Genomic DNA, 17,390 nt, shown 5'->3' on the forward strand with positions numbered 1-17,390 from the left:
CTATTTGATGACCTCTAAAATACAGTTAATATTTCCTTCTTATAGGTTATTGGTAGAATTATATGTATATATATATTATTGTTTATAATGATGTAGTTTGGATATCTAGGCAGTAAAGGGAGATGAACCAAGAAGGATTATGAGAAGTTTGAACTTTAAGTTCATCCTGTTTCAACCAATTCAATTTCATCTTATTTCTACCAAGATGGTACATATGTCACCTCTCCTTGCTTATCTTTTTGTGTGATCATAGGAGGTAGCAACTGCTGAGAACATGTATTGTTGAATTGTAAGAAACATTTTCCCCATGATTGTCATTCCCTCCTTTGTCCCATTCAACATTTCTACTTGCAGAACTAGGTCCTGACTCAATGGTAGCATGGGTTCTTTAGGGTGCTGCTGAACTGTAGCTCACAGGCAGCATGGACTCCAGCTTACCTCCAGATAAAATGTTTAGGGGTTCTATTCCCATTGGTAGTGAAACTTAGTTTAAAAACAGAAGACTCACAATCACAATTTGCTAAAGTTCAGTGTCCTTCTGAATATTAGATTGCTCTAAGACCAGGATTGGATTGAGATGCCTAACATACTAAATGTAAAAAAAAAAAAAAAAATTATACTGTAAGTAAACATTTTGAAACAAGTTTTGCTTGGTCTTTTAGGTTCCAATTGATACTTAATCTGTTAAAATATATTGTTTTTTTAAAAAATTTTAATTGTGCTATTTCTGTACCATCTTCAGTTTTCAATAAGAAAAATACCAGCCTAATTTGGTTCCTTTCAGAGGCTTAATTAGATTAATATTTTTATTGACAGTGTTCTTCCTTAACTCATGTAATTAGTTATAGCAACCAAGAGTCAAGAGAGTGATTACCGGCTGGTTATGAAGAATGTGACCAAGCAGATTGCAGAATACAATAAAACCATCGTGGATGCTCTGCATAGCACTAGCAGAAACTGAATCTAAATCAACTGCAAGTCTCTATAAAAGTAGCCTCTTGCTACTAAACTTTGTTCAAAATGATTGAAAAAAGAGTAGTTTATCCTTGAAACTTTTACTTGAAATTTCTTAAGGCGATATATTTTTGGCCTTATAATTTCTTAAAGAGTTATAGTTTTAGCAAAATAGTTCATTAAACATTTGCATATAAAAATTGTCATCTTTTCTTTTTATGACATTTGCATTTGTTTTGTAGGGGTGATAAAAATGTCTGAAAGAACTAGGAGATAAAGTGACCATTGAGAGTTCATTTAGGCTGGTATAATCCATCTATGGCAGCAAATGGGATAATTCTTGTATCTGTCAGCTCTAGGAGGAAAGCTTGCAGTGTTGTTCTGATTTAGCACTTACATCAATCCTGTCAATTTTTACATCTATTCTTAGAAGGGAGATGTTTAGCTTTGAGACTTGCTTCTCAAATAGTATATATTTGATGTGTTTTAGAGCATATAAGGCCATGGAGCTATATATGTAACACATGTTCTTTATGTATCAGTTATCCCTGAAGATTTGAAATTAAAAGATTTTAATCTTTGCCTTCTTAAAAGATTTTGTCGCATATATATGTCAGGAAAAGCTTGAGGTTTAAAAAAATGCTGTACTGATGGTGGGCTGTTTGACCTATGGCTGGCCACTGCTGTTCATTCCCATCATGGAGTCTGCATTCACTCTCTTAGTACTGTTAGGAGGACTTAATTAGATTAATTTATGAGCATTACCTGGAATGTTTGAAAGGAAAAGCTGGAAGGGGTTGAATTGTATAGTGTTTATCCAGCCTTGTTGGGAGGAGAGAAGCATACAATCTGGAAAACATTATAGTAACTAAAGATATATTGTCCCTTATGGGGCAGGAATGAGTCACTTTGGCCAGGATAAAATTTTCTTTAAAACGGTCCTCATTTTACTCTGATCTCATATTCACCAAGTAACTTTAACTCTACTTCTCAGTATTCCTGAAACACAAGCATATTGATTTCTTTAAAAAAAAAATTCTTTGAATTTATTGAGATTTAATTTGCATATTATAAAATTCACCCATGCATTCTGCTTTCTTGAACTAAATAGTTCTCACTGTTGAGTCATTCACCTTCCGTATGTGCAAATTTAGGTAGAGCATTGTTTAGCCTGGTGAACTGTGACTACGGCTAATGACCTTCCTGAAATGCATTCTTCAGATGCGGAGTTACTGAGGTTATTAATATTTCAGGCTATAGTACCAAAGGATTCATGTTCAAATAAGTTTGGAAACACTGTTTGAAACAAAGGTAAATTGTTTTCTTTCTTCTTGACTTCTCAGAGCCTTTAATATGCTAATGAGCAGTAAGCTCAAGGGGAGTATCTACTGTAAAGCATTTCCCAAATGTATTTCCTCAGAACCCTTATTTTCACAGAGAATAGGTCCCATGAGACTTATGTTCTGAGAAATAGATCTTACACTAAATATCTTTTACAGACTAAAAATAATGTCATCTTCTCAAATCTTTTGGATGGCTATTTGACCTTCTCCGGATGACTCCTGAGTGTGTCCCTTTCTAGTTACCACAGGTTTATTTTACCATGGTTGTATGTTTTCCAGGAAATTGGGAGCAGAAAATATTTATCATATATAAATGTCACAAGAAAAATAGTTATTTTTTAGCTTTATTCTTTTAGGGGTTAAAAAGAATAAAGTCTGAAATTTAGTGGAAATAAGTAATGGATTTTGATGACAATTTGCCTAGCCCTTTGTTCATTCATAAGTGATTAGGAGCCTTTTTCTGTAAATGGCTGGCTGTTGGAAAATGTTCCTCTTCTATACAGTAAACAACCATAGATATGAGTGAGCGTTTGACTTAGGCTAGAGAATTGACTCTAACAGTCTCTTAATCACACTGATTCTACTTATCAGATACTTCCAAGGAGGAAGAGAATCCGGGAAACGTATCTGTGGGCAAGTAATCTTTTATTTCTGTCATTTCAAAGAGAATTCAAATGCCTTATGTTTAAGTTAGTTTCTTCTATTTCTATTTAAATATTCTACTCCTTGTAATGTACCCTTTCAAACTAGTTACCAAATAATAATTTTTACTATTAATAATAAGGGTTTTCTCTGAGTGGTGGGATCATGGGTGATTTTAATCTTCCTTTTGCTTTTTGATATTTTCAAAATTATCTATGATAATTTTGATATTTATAAAATTATAAAATACATATAATACAAATGTAATACAAATTCAAATAAAATCTTTTATGTAGCTAGTACTTTGACTCAGCAGTGATTGGTTCTAACTAGAACTCAACCAGTCTTACCCAGAAAGAGAGTAAGAGGAAGATTAGCTTATCCAATAAATGTGTATCTTTGCCTTATGACAATGGGGAGCTCAGCAGGAAAAAAAACAAGACAAAACATTGAGAATTTCTTTTAAAAAATGCAAGGTTTCCAACTTCCTTTCAAATTACTCATATATAATATTTGGGGAATATAACTAAGCAGCATTTCTTTAAACTAAAATGTGTTATCTGAGGGAAATTCTCACTAATGTCTCTTCCTTCCTCTCAGAGCCTTTTAACAAATCCAACAAGAATATATTCTCTTTGCTGGGATAGAACTTGGGGCTAACATCTGCATGATCCGGCTCTTCCTCAGTCAGTCACATCCCTCAGTGAGTTCCATTCCTGTTAAAATAACACTTTTTAAGTCACATGGAAAGAGGCTGCAGACTGAACAAACATGCTGAGTAGTTTTACTAATGAAGATCAACATGGGAAAGTTAGGAAGTCTTTGTTTTTCCTATCCTTATCCTTTATCAGTAAATAAACATGAGTTCTTGATACTCTTTTTCACCAACTGGGGAGTCCCTGCTTTGGACTATAGTCTGGTCTCATGTTAAGGTGCAAAATTCAGTGCCAGGATTAGAGTGTGGAGTAAAGCCATTCACAGTAGAGATGAAAGTCCAGTTAATACTAACCCCAGGGGTGCTTGCTGTCCCCGGCCCAGTATCTCTGTTGTTCTTTCCTTTTGCTATAAATTATAGTGTTTAGATTTCAAATAAGAAGAAATCAAGAATGGACCATTATAAAATTATAGTAATCTATTTTTAAATTGATTTTGTATCCTTCATTTTCATATACCTTTTTGAATAAAAATAGGTTTTGTCTTAAAATCATAGATCCACAGTTTGAGAAAAGAAATTTAACATTTTAAAAAGACATTTTTAATACAAAAGTAGAAAATTTAGAAAAGACAGATGAACAAAATGAAAATAAGTTGCCTGTAAACTCACCAGTCTCTTTTGATGTACATCTATACATCTGTCACATAGCTCTGCTTTATTTATATATTTATGTATCTTTAATAAAATTAAAATCATATTTTAAAACTTATTTTTGCTATTTATAATTGATATTTATAGTTCTTATACAACAGCATGTTTAATTGCTGCATATCATTCCATTATGGATATACTTTTTAAAAACAAATTCCATATTGCTGAGTGAGCTTTATAGTGTAGGGATTAAGTGTAAGCTTTGAATCAGAGAGCTATAGATTTGAATCCCATCTCTACCACTACTTTGTTATATAACCTTGAAACTTATCCAAAATTTCAGTTTCTTCATCTGTAAAATGAAATAATAATACGTAATTTATAAGATAGAGTCAAAATGTATACAGAATCTAAGGCTTTCAACACAGATCCTCTTGGAAAAGTGACATGATTAACAGTGAGATAGTGCTCATTATCAATGCACTATTTTGTTTTAATTTCTTTTAAAAATAAGCCAGACATCATGACTTTTGGAAACTTTTGTTGTGTTTTAACTAAGAATATTTATGGTGTGTCACACTAAAAAATAAAACAAAAATCTGACTTTTTAAAATTCACTTTAAAAAATACCTATTATAGCTTTGAAATAAGCAATGGAAGCTTAATGTTTAATGTTAATTTTTAGAAAATGTTAGATTATACTTTGCTGCCTCAGTTTCTTCTCTCATAATGTATTGTGATGAATTGCGGCTCTGAAAATCTGACCGTATTGCCTTAAGAGGAATAGGAATAACCTACATAAGAATAACCTATTTGGTAATCCTGTTCTAACAGCTTGCTCATTTTCTCTATTCTCCTCCAAATCAGAGCGATTTTCACATAAAGGAGAAGCTATGTCACGGGAGGGAAAATAACACACATGGGAGGATCCAGTATACAAGAGCATTTGCAGGAAATGTGAGTCAGAAATGGAGTGTTCTACTACCTAAAAGAGGTTCAGACACATGGATAAGCCTTTTACAAGGGAAATATAAAAACTGAAATGAGGTTTTCAAAATTTCTTAATTCCTGTTTTATTTAGAAATCTTGCTGCAAAACATTCTAATAACATGGTAATACAAGGAAGAAAGGCAAATATAATCATTTAAAATTATATTTGGCATAGGATAAAAAAAGAACTATTACTATAGCTATTTAGGATAAGATAATAGCTGAGCTAAGTAACCACACTGAAATATTGTTTCATTTTCTTTGTTGTCATTTTCAACAGATCAACTCATTCTATTAGAGGAAGTACAGACTGACATGAAGGTGAAAATATTTGTTAACAGTTCATAAGCTCAACTTGAACTTTTTAATCAAAGGAAAATACTGTTCATTTTTAAAAATCTCTCTCAGTCCTTAGTTGGCTTCTTGTTAAAATGAACTTTCCCTTAGTTTACTGGAGGGAAAGTTGCTTTAGAGGTTGACCAGCCCCACCTCTATCCCCACTGCCAAGGACAAAGCAGGGGCCTTGTGTCTCAGGATTAGGGGAAATGGTTAAGGAGAGGAAAAGAAAATTGCTTTTCCAGCTTTTCTAACTTCCCATGTAGCTGACAGAGAAAAGCAAGCATCCCTTGGGAGGAAATAACAAAAGTACCAAACAGTAGATGGATGGATGAAGCCTGCATCCCTGCGGTGTACTGGACCTTTTGCCATTATAATGTCACTCAGGCTCTTGTCCCTTGCTCATGGTGATTATCAGAACGCCAGATAGACATTTACTACAAATTTGCCCTACCCTCCTGGAGACCTCCACCCTTGAAGCTCTTCCTTGGCTCAGTTCCTTTTCCTGTCAGGATTATCAAAGTCAGAGAAGGGGGTTTGGTGAAGCTATTAAGGTCTAGTTGCCTTGATCCCTTTTCCTAAGCCACAAGCTGTACTTGAGGTGGCTAGGTAGATCATAAGAGCTGGTCATAGGAGATCTTAAGAGACAGCTGATTGAAGGGAGTGTCGGGCAATAAAAACTAAGCAAGCCTCTTACAAAAGCACTCACTACTGCATTATCTCAAAGGTGTACCTACCACAGCCAAAAAAAGGCTCCAGAAAAGAATAAAGATTCAAAGTTTCATCTTTTCATTGAGCATAGACTATTTCTAATAGCAGGTTTGCCTTACCACATCGTTACCACACAGATTTTTTAAATGATTTTACTGTTCACTACAGTCCATCATTTACAATAGGGTTCACTCTTGTACAGTCTTATGTTTTACCTTTAATTTTTTATCTAGTAACATGTATGCAATCTAAAATTCCCCCTTGTAAGCATATTCACATGTATAATTCATTGCTGTCAGTTACACTCACAATGTTGTGCTGCCAACACACCATCCATTTCCAAAACTTTACAATCACTCCAAATAGAAATTCTGTACAAATTAAGCATTAACTCCCCATACCCATCCCCAACCTAGCCCCTGGTAACCTGTATTCTAGATTCTAACTCTGAGAGTTTTCTTATTCTAACTAGTTCATATCAGTGAGATCATACAATATTTGTCCTTTTGCATCTGGCTTATCTCACTCAATGTAATGTCTTCAAGGTTCATCCATGTTGTCACATAAACCAGAACTTCATTCCTTTTTAACGCTGAATAGTGTTCCATTATATGTAAATTGTAAATACCACATTTTGTTTATCCATTCATTGGTTGAGGGACACGTGGGTTGCTTCCATCTTTTTACAATTGTGAATAGTGCAGCTATGAATATCGGTGTGCAACTATCTGTTCAAGTCCCTGCTTTCAATTCTTTTGGGTATATACCTAATAGCAGGCATGCCCTGCTGATAATTCCCTGCTTAGCTTCCTGAGGAACTGCTGAACTGTCTTCCACAGTGGCTGCACCATTTTATGTTCCCACCAGCAGTGAATGTATGTTCCTGTTTCTCTACATCCTCTCAAACACTTGTAATTTTCTGTTTTTGTTTTTTTTTTAATAATGGGCTTTCTAGTGGTTGTGAAATAGTATCTCATTGTGGTTTTGATTTGCATTTCCATAATAGCTGATGATGTTGCGCGTCTTTTCATGTGCTTTTTAGCCATCTGTATATCCTCTCTGAAGAAATGTCTATTCAAGTCTTTTGCCCATTTTTCAATTCGGTTAGTGGTCTTTTTATTGTTGAGTTGTAGGATTTTTTTATGTATTCTGGATATTAAACCCTTATCAGATATGTGGTTTCCAAATATTTTCTCCCATTGAGTAGGTTGTCTTTTCACTTTTGTGATAAAGTCTTTGATGCACAAAAGTTTTTAATTTTGAAGAGATTATCTATTTTTTCTTTTGTTGCTTGTGCTTTGGGTACAAAGTCTGAAGATGCATCCCAACATTTTCTTCTAAGAGTTTAATAGTCTTGGTTCTTATATTTAGGTTTTGATCCATTTTGAGTTCATTTTTGTATATAGTATGAGATAGGGGTCCTCCTTCATTCTTTTGCATATAGGTATCTGGTTTTCCCAGCAAAATTTGTTGAAGAGATGCTTCTTTCCCAATTGAGTGGACTTGGCAACCTTGTCAAAAATCAGTTGGCCAAGAGGAGCTAAGATGGCGGCATAGAGAGGAGTGGAAGACTGTTAGTCCCCACCAGAACAATTCATAAATGACCAAAAAACTAGTAAATAACCTGGAATAACTGCGGGGAGACAAATGCGACTGTCCACTCATCATCCACCAACCTGAATTGGGAGGAATGTCTGAGATCGCAGCATAAAATCTGTAAGTAAAACTGCAGACCCACACTGAGAGCTGAGAGACCCTCCCTCACGGAAGCCTCGCGGTGCTACAGAGCAGCACTCTCTCAGCCCAGCTCCAACTGGGGTTTTAATGTTAACTGCTCAACACAGACAGTGAATCCTCAACAAGCAGACAGAGGCTTTTGGTGACAACTGACCTTGGGAGAGTCAGGGGACATATCTGTCTCAGGATGGGGAGCCCAGAGGATCGGGTGCTATCTCTGGCTGACAGGTGAACCTGGGAGGTTTTCTGTCCTTTTCTCTGTGGAGAAAACCGCAGCCGCTTTCAGCCCGCAGTGCTTTGCAGTAAAGACAGCTTCAGCCATTTTAAAATCAAAACACTTTGATCAGCAGAGTCAGAGAAACAAAGAACTTATTGATATGCAGTGACCTCTCTGGAGGGGGCATAGCTTCCCAAGAGGAAAGGGAGGGGCCCAGCTCTACTGCCTGCCTTTCCGGAACCAGACCCCAAAGCCTGGGGCTGGAGAGCCACAGGCCACACCCTCTTAAACAGGCAGTGACAGTCTGTACCTGCCGAGCAGAAAAGCACAGGTGCATTATTCCTCTAAGAAAAACCATCAGGGAAACCAGGTACTGAATATTTCCTCCTTCTGTGACCTGAACCTGTTCTCATCTGGGAAAACCTGATTGGGGTGGCCTAGGAGGTCAGATGCCTAGAAAACAGAAAACTACAACCTACTCTAAGAAAAACGAAGCTATGACCCAGTCAGAGGAACAAACGTACACTTCAATTGAGATACAGGAATTTAAACAACTAATGTTAAATCAATTCAAAAAGTTTAGAGAATATTTCACAAAAGAGATAGAAGCTGTAAAGAAAACACTGGGCATATATAAGGCAGAAATTGAAAGTTCAAAAAAACAACCAGAATATATGAAAATGAAAGGCACAACACAAGAGATGAAAGACACAATGGAAACATACAACAGCAGATCTCAAGAGGCAAAAGAAAACACTCAAGAACTGGAGAACAAAACACCTGAAAGCCTACACACAAAGGAGCAGATGGAGAAAAGAATGAAAAAAAATATGAGCAACGTCTCCAGGAACTTAAAGATGAAACAAAGTACAAGAATCTACGTATCATTGGTGTCCCAGGAGGAGAAGAGAAGGGAAAAGGGACAGAGGCAATAATAGAGGAAATAATTAATGAAAATTTCCCATCTCTTGTGAAAGACAAAATTACAGATCCAAGAAGCGCAGTGTACTCCAAACAGAATAGGTCTGAATAGGCCTACACCAAGACACTTAATAATCAGATTATCAAATGTCAAAGACAAAGAGAGAATCGTGAAAGCAGCAAGAGAAAAGCAATCCATCACATACAAAGGAAGCTTAATAAGACTATGTGCAGATCTCTCAGCAGAAACCATGGAGGCAAGAAGGAAGTGGTGTGATATATTTAAGATACTGAAAGAGAAAAACCACCAACCAAGAATCCTGTATCCAGCAAAGCTGTCCTTCAAATATGAGGGAGAGCTCAAAATATTTTCTGACAAACAGACAATGAGAGACTTTGTGAGCAAGACACCCGCCCTACAGGAAATACTAAAGGGAACACTGCAGAGTGATAGGAGAAGTCGGGAGTGCATGGTTTGGAACACGGTTTTGTGAGATGGTAGCACAGCAATGTAAGTACACTGAACAAAGATAGCTATGTATATCGTTGAGACAGGAAGGTTGGGAGCATGTGAGACACCACAAGAAAGGAGGAAAGATAAAGACTGGGACTGTGTAACTCGGTGAAATCTAGAGTGTTCAACAATTGTGATAAAATGTACAAATATGTTCTTTTACGAGGGAGAACAAGCAAATGTCAACCTTGCAAGGTGTGAAAAATGGGGAGGCATTGGGGGAGGGATGCAATCAATGTAAACTAGAGACTAACTAACGGAATTATTGTATTATGCTTCCTTTAGTGTAACAAAGGTGATATACCAAGGTAAATGCAGATAAGAGGGGGGGATAGAGGAGGCATGTTAGACACTTGACATTGGTGGTGTTGTCTGACTCTTTACCCTACTTTGATTTAAGGTTACTTTTCCTTTTGCTACTTCCTAGCTGTCATTTTTTTCCTCTTTCTTTTCCCTCCCTACCTTCTTTGACGCTCCCTCCTGCCTTGTGGAAGAAATGTAGATGCCCTTATGTAGATAATGGTGAAGGTGGTGAATGCATAAATATGTGACCATACAGAGAACCATTGATTGTTTACTTAGGATGGAATGTATGGGGTGTGAACAAAACCGTCTTAAAAAAAAAAGGGTTGATGACAAAACCTCAAGGGCAGTATACTGAGTGAAATAAACCAGATACATAAGGACAAATATTGCAGGGTCTCACTGATAAGAACTAATTATAATATGTAAAGTCATAGACATGAAATATAAGGTACCAAGATACAGGACGAGGCTTAAGAATGGGGAGTGGTTGCTTAGTATGAGCAGAATGTTCAACTAGGATGAACTTAAATGTTTGGAAATGAACAGAGGTGTCGGTAGCAAGATGTGAGAATAACTAACAGCGCCGAATGGTGCGTGAATGAGGTGGAAAGGGGAAGCTCAGAGTCATATATGTCACCAGAAGTAAAGTTGGAGGTCAAAAGATGGGAATGTATAAAACTGAATCCTATGGTAGGCAATGTCCATGATTAACTGTACAAATATTAGAAAATTCTTCCATGAACTAGAACAAATGTATGACAATACAACTAGAAGTTAATAATAGAGGGGCATATAGGGAAGAAATATGTACCTATTGCAAACTATATACTACAGTTTGTAGTATTTCAACATTCTTTCATAAACAGTAACAAATGTACTATACCAACACTACAAGTCAACAATTGAGGGGGGTTGGTTAGGGATATAGGAGGATTCAAGTTTCGTTTTCTTTTTCTTTTTCTTTTTTTTCTTTTTTTTCCATCTTTCACTTTATTTCTTGTCAGGAGTAATGAAAAGGTTCTAAAAATTGAACAAAAATTAAGTGTGGTGATGGATGCACAGCTGAATGAGGGTACCAGGGGCAACTGATTGTACACTTTGGATTTTTGGATAATTGTATGGTATCTGAACAATCCCAAAAAAATTAAAAAAAAAAAAAAATCAATTGGCCATCATTTGTGAAGGTCTATTTCTGTGCCAGTTCAATTCCACTGGTCTGTATATCTATCCTTGTGCCAGAACCATGCTCTTTTTTTTCTTCTTCTTCTTATTTTTAAAAATTCAGTTTTATTGAGAAGAACCATGCTCTTTTGACCGCTGTAGCTTTTAATAAGATTTAAAGTAAGGAAGTGTGAGTCCTCTAACTTTGCTCTTCTTTTTCAAGATGGTTTTAACTATTTGGGGTCCTTTCCCTTCCAAATAAATTTGATAATTGGCTTTTCCATTTTGCAAAGTAGGCTGTTGGAATTTTTATTGGAATTGCATTGAATCTGTAAATCATTTTGGGAAGAACTGACATCTTAACAATATTTCATCTTCCAATCCAAGAGCATGGAATGTTCTTCCGTTTATTTAGCTATTTTTAAAATTTCTTTTAGCATAGTTTTGCAGTTTTCCATTTAATCCTTGATTACATTTATTTTGAGATAATTTGACTCTTTTAGTTACTATTGTAGATGGAGTTTTTCTGATTTCCTCCTCAGCTTGCTCATTGCTAGTTGTATAGGAACACAATGATTTTTGCATGTTGATCTTGTACCCTGCCACCTTGCTGAATTTTTTATTAGCTCTAGTAGCTTTGTTTTAGATTTCTCAAGACCTTCTATTTATAGGTCCTCTGCAAATAGTGAAAGGTTTACTTCTTCCTTTCCAATCTGGATGCATTTTATTTTTCTTGCCTAATTGCTCTGGCCAGAACTTCCAGTACAATGTTGAATAACAGTGGTGATAGTGGGTATCCTTGTTTTTTCCAAATCTTAGAGGGAAAGCTTCCAATCTTTCACCACTGAGTATGATGTTAGCTGTGGGTTTTTCATATATGCTCTTTATCATGTTGAGGTAATTTCCTTCTATTCCTATTTTTTGAAGTGTTTTTATCAAGAAAAGATGCTGGGTTTTGTCCAATTTCTTTTCTCCATCAATGGAGATGATCATGTGGTTTTTTTTCCCTTAGGTTCATTAATGTGGTATATTACATTTATTTATTTTCTTATGCTGAACCATCCTTGCATACCTGGGATAAAACCCATTTGATCATGGTTTATAATTCTTTTAATGTACTGTTCAATGCTATTCCGAATATTTTGTTGAGCATTTTTGCATCTAAATTCATAAGAGAAATCGGTCTGTTATTTTCTTATAGTATAGTATCTGTCTTTGATATAAGGGGGATGCTGGCCTCATGGAATAAGTTAGGGAGTGTTCCCTCCTCTTCAATTTTTTGGAAGAGTTTGAGCAGGATTGGAATAAATTTTTCTTGGAGTGTTTGGTAGAATTCACCTGTGAAGCCATCTGGTCTTGGGCTTCTCTTTATTGGGAGGTTTTGATTACTGATTCAATCTCATTACTAGTTATTGGTTTGTTGAGATCTTCTATTTCTTCTAGAGTCAATATAGGTTGTTTGTGTGTTTCTAGGAATTTGTCCTTTTCATCCACATTGTCTAATTTGTTGGCATACAGTTGATTATAGTAGCCTCTTATGATCCTTTTTATTTCTCCGGGGTCAGTAGTAATGCACCTCCCCCCCCATTTCAGATTTTATGTGTGTCTTCTCTCTTTTTTTCTGGGGTCAGGAGTAATGCACACACACACACACACACACACACCATTTCTGATTTTATGTGTGTCTTCTCTCTTTTTTTCTTTCTTGGTCTAGCTAAGGGTTTGTCAATTTTACTAACTTTTCAAGGAACCAACTTTTGGTTTTGTTAATGCTCTCAATTTTTTAATTCTCTGTTTCATTTATTTCTGCTCTAATCTTTATTTCTTTGCTTCTGCTTGCTTTGGGTTTAGTTTGCTATTCTTTTTCTAGTTCTTTCAGGTGTGCATTTAGGTCTTTGATTTTAACTCTTTCTTCTTTTTTAATATAAGCATTTAGGGCTATAAATTTCCCTCTGAGCACTGCCTTCACTACATCCCATAAATTTTGATATATTGTGTTCTTTTCATTCATCACAAGATATTTGCTGATTTCCCTTGTATTTTGTCCTTTGATCTGATGAAACCACATAGATTTTTGATTCCTAAGTTCCTTCATGACCTTACTGTGCACTGCCATCTGCTTGCCTCAACAATAACCACAACAAGCACTGCAGTTATTGTGGCTATCTCTCTTAATTATCTTCTCAGAAAGACTTGGGGTATAAATGATGAAAAGAATATTAGATGATTTAAATATCATTTCAAGCTAATCTTTTGACACTGTATGGTCACAGCCTCAGAAATTGTAATATGAACAAAAAAAGGCATTTCCAAATGAAGACTGGATAAGACATTTAGCAGTGAAATGTTGCACCCCAGTTAGAAGAAATTCCTGGGATTTTGAGTTATACAAAATTAAAATGGAATATTGTGTTAAGAGACATTACATCAGATAGAATCTTCTCAAAAATTACCAATTGCAAGAATTCTTTTTTTGCATCTCGATGGAGAACATTAAGTCACCAGCATTTGGCTGTATTCTTATCAATAATGGCCTACTGTCTTTAATTATTTTGTCTATTTTATTTGAGTAATAGTCATTATGTTTCGTGATATTGTATGCCAAGTCCAAAAGAATGGCCTGCGGTGGTCTTTGCCATAGAGAAATAGACTACAATATGGGTCAAACCTTTTGTCCTGATTTCTAATATTATGACTTTATGCCTATTTTACTCATCTTGATAAAAGCATCTACCACACAAATATGGAAAACATTTCTTTAATCTTTCTTCATTGAAGCAGCTCCAAAAATCTAGTATCTGCAAAGGTTTCCTTCACTTACTGGAAGAGATATGTTCCTTGATATTGCCAAGCTTGTCACACTTCCCATGACCCCTTCACCTTACTTCCCTTCTTCTACACAATTTTTGAGGCTGTGGTATAAGTGAAAGGGCACAGGATTTTGAGTCAGAAGAAGCACCTCTGCTGCTTACTAGCTGAAGGACTTTGGGTAAGTCATTCAGTCTTCCTGAGCCTCTTTCCAGGGTTATTATGAGATTCAAATACATCTAGTATGTAAAATTGCTCTAATGTATAAGGTGCTATATGAACTAGTAGTTACTGTATTTCTTTAATTCTTTCCGATCACGACTACATGCACATAGACTTCTGCATCAGTACCGATTCTTCTCTCAGAAACATGTTTTAGGAGCATAGTTTCTAAATTCCTGTTAGAGAAATCCCCTCTCTTGTCCAAGATTAATTCTTCCATTGCTGCTTATCATATCCATTCTAGAGGAACCTTTCTCTCTTGTTCCCTTTCTCCTCTTGTTTTAGCCTTTTCTCCACTAATTTCTTCCTCTCAATATAGAAACATGTTCATGTCTTCCATTACTTCCACAAAGTTCTTTAAAGTCTAGTCTACTTCACATCCCATTCTCTTTTCCACACCCTGTTCCCTCTACTCCACTGAAATTGTTCTTATTAATATCACCAATGATATCTTAACTACTAAAGTTTGTGGGCCCTTTTTTGTTTTATTCCACTAAAAATTCTATGTAGTGTTTAACATCACCACACCCTTCCTGAAACGTTTTCTTCCCTTGCATTTTATGATGTAACTTTCACTTATTGTTTTACCTTTTTGTACACTCTTCATTCTTTTCCCTAGGCATCTCTTCTTTTTTGTTTCTACAAGATGCTTAAGGGATTTTAGCTTGCCAAATTAAGTAAATTCCCTTTGGCTATTGGAATCATCTCAAAGATCCCTATGTGTCAGGCTGATTTCATACTGTGATAGTGTATTTGTGGCTGGGATAACTAAAGAAAATTGGGTCATACCTAATTTCCCATTGACTTCTAAAGTGTTGCTGGATATAGATAATTTTTAGTAACAGCTAACATAGAATTAGTTTGAGCTTTGTGTAAAGGCATGAAAAGCAGCAGCATTATGAGGGGTGACAATGGGATTGGGAATGCCGTAAGGACCACACTCCCCTTTGTCTAGTTTATGGATGGATGAGTAGAAAAATGGGGGAAGGAAACAAACAAATACAAACAAAGGCACCCAGTGTTCTTTTTTACTTTAATTGCTCTTTTTCACTTTAATTATTATTATTGTTATTTTTGTGTGTGTGGTAATGAAGTTGTCAGGGATTGATTTTGGTGATGAATGCACAACTATGTAATGGTACTGTGAGCAATCGAATGTACAATTTGTTTTGTATGACTGCATGGTATGTGAATATATCTCAATAAAATGAATATTAAAAAAAAAAAGCAGCAGCAGCAAATAAGAACAACAAAAACCCATTACCAAACATTCCCTGAATACTAGTTATGTAATTATAAACTACCAGAGTCATCTGAGCATCCTATCCTCATCCAGTACTGCCAGGCCACAAATATTTCCTTCCTTTCTTTTTAAGGCAGGTACCAGGCGGGAGGAAGAACTTCTTACTTTTTTCTACCATACTGTTAGGTATTTCACCATACGGTGGGTTTCAGAGCAGATGGGGTTGATGTCTTAGTCATTTCTGTATCCTCTCTGCTAACTACCTGGCACATAAGCCCATAGTGAATGCTTATTAAATTGACTTAGTTTGGGGTGAGATGGACGCAACCAGTAACTCTTAAGGATTAAATCAAATTTAAAGGGCAAGGGACTTGCTTTGGAGAACATTTTGAAAGTTCCTCAAAAAGTTAAACATAATGTTACCATATAACCTAGCAATTCCACTCCTAGTATAAACCCCAAAGAATTGAAAACATGTTTATGCAAAAACATGCACATTAATGTTCATGGCAGCATTATTCGTGATAGCTTAAAAGTGGAAACAACCCAAATGTCCATCAACTGATGAATTGATAAATAAAAGTGGTAAATCCATAACAATGGCATATTCGACCATAAAAAGAAGTGAATTACTGAAACATGTTACAAAAAGGTTAAGCCTTGAAATCATTATGCTAAGTGAAAGAAACCAGACACAAAAGGCCACGTGTTGTATTGATTCCATGCATATGAAATATCCAGAATAGGCAAATCCATAGAGATAGAAATTAGATTAATGTTTGCCTAAGGATTGGGTGGGCAGGAGATTGAGGGTGATATCTACAAGGTACGGGATTGCTTTTTGGAGTGATGAAAATGATCTAAAATTGATTGTACTAATGGTTCACAACTCTATGAATACACTAAAAACCACTTAATTATACTTTGGGTAAATTTTATGGTATGTGACATCTATCTCAATTTTTAAAAAGAGCACTAAAAAACAGATAAAGCTTTAAAAGTACTTTTAGTTAAAGATACTTTAATGCATAAATATACTACAACTCATTCACACATGACTTTTTTTACAAAAGGTTGACCAGGTTATACATTAAGTCATGTTTCCCAAAATATTACTATATGTAATAACAGTCGACTCTTAGAATGAGAATATATATATACTGATTATTTTTAGTTATATTACTTGATAATTATATCACTTTAAAATTAAATATGTGAAAAGAAATTCAATGTGAAAGAATATAATTTATAATAGAGTCTAACAAAAACCTAGTGGTACATTCTCATTTATTCAGGATAACTGGGGAGCAAGATGTTTTGGTTAGCTGCAAATTCTGATGAACTGAGTAACCAACAATACTTTATATTAAGACTAATTTTCAAAGAATCAGAATGCAATAAGATACACTTTAAGGAAATTACAGAAAACCTACTTTAACATTTGATGATTCAGAAGGTACTTCAGAATCTTGTAAAACCATGTAATTATCAATTGTTTTTGTATTACAAAAAATATTTTGGTTCTAAGTGTTCAGGTTATTTGTATGCTAGATAAATAATACTTAAAGAGAATTTGTAAAAAGAAAGGAAAAAGAAGTAAAGTGAGTTTATCAAGAAACTATGGACAAACCACAGAACAATTCTAGGAAATGTGTATACAATATTATTGCAATACAGAATTTAGTGGGGAATTGAATTATTCTCATTCTTAATATTTGTTTTTATTTTTTAAGAGAAAGAGATCTTTCAACATTGAGCTTCTGTCATAGCAGTCCTGAGTTTGAATCCTGGCCTAAGTCTTTCATATCTCAAAGGTTGGTTGAACTATTCAGGGGTGAAGTTATCTGATCCTGAGACTGTGCTGCCCTGATGATATAGAACAGTGCTGTCTATGAAAATATAATTGGAGGCACAAATGTGAGCCAAATATGTCATTTTAAATTTCCCAGCACCTTCATTAAAAAAGTAAAAAGAAACAG

General features: G+C 35.3%; 2 protein-coding genes across 4 annotated transcripts in view; both read left to right on the forward strand.

Moving 5' to 3' along the window:
- The window catches only part of IFT74 (intraflagellar transport 74), a 117,256-nt gene extending 111,700 nt beyond the window's left edge, over positions 1–5,556 (forward strand). Inside the window, exons 19-21 of one of the 3 annotated variants that reach the window (XR_005210759.1) lie at positions 843–3,642; positions 5,113–5,202; positions 5,516–5,556. Coding sequence is in view for 2 of the 3 variants with exons in the window: in XM_037798402.1 (XP_037654330.1) it covers positions 843–961 (119 nt within the window). In the remaining variant the exon portion in view is untranslated. Of the gene's footprint in view, positions 1–842; positions 4,297–5,112; positions 5,203–5,515 lie in introns of those variants that run through there. The other 2 variants (XM_037798402.1, XM_037798403.1) reach the window with 2 other exon arrangements.
- Positions 5,557–17,195: 11,639 nt separating this feature from the next.
- TEK (TEK receptor tyrosine kinase) overlaps positions 17,196–17,390 on the forward strand; it is a 136,698-nt gene continuing 136,503 nt past the window's right edge. Inside the window, exon 1 of the mRNA XM_037798400.1 lies at positions 17,196–17,225. The gene's annotated coding sequence lies outside the window, so the exon portion shown is untranslated. The remainder of the gene's footprint in view (positions 17,226–17,390) is intronic.

This window comes from Choloepus didactylus, chromosome 10 (assembly GCF_015220235.1).
Source record: "Choloepus didactylus isolate mChoDid1 chromosome 10, mChoDid1.pri, whole genome shotgun sequence".
Taxonomy (NCBI): domain Eukaryota; kingdom Metazoa; phylum Chordata; class Mammalia; order Pilosa; family Megalonychidae; genus Choloepus; species Choloepus didactylus.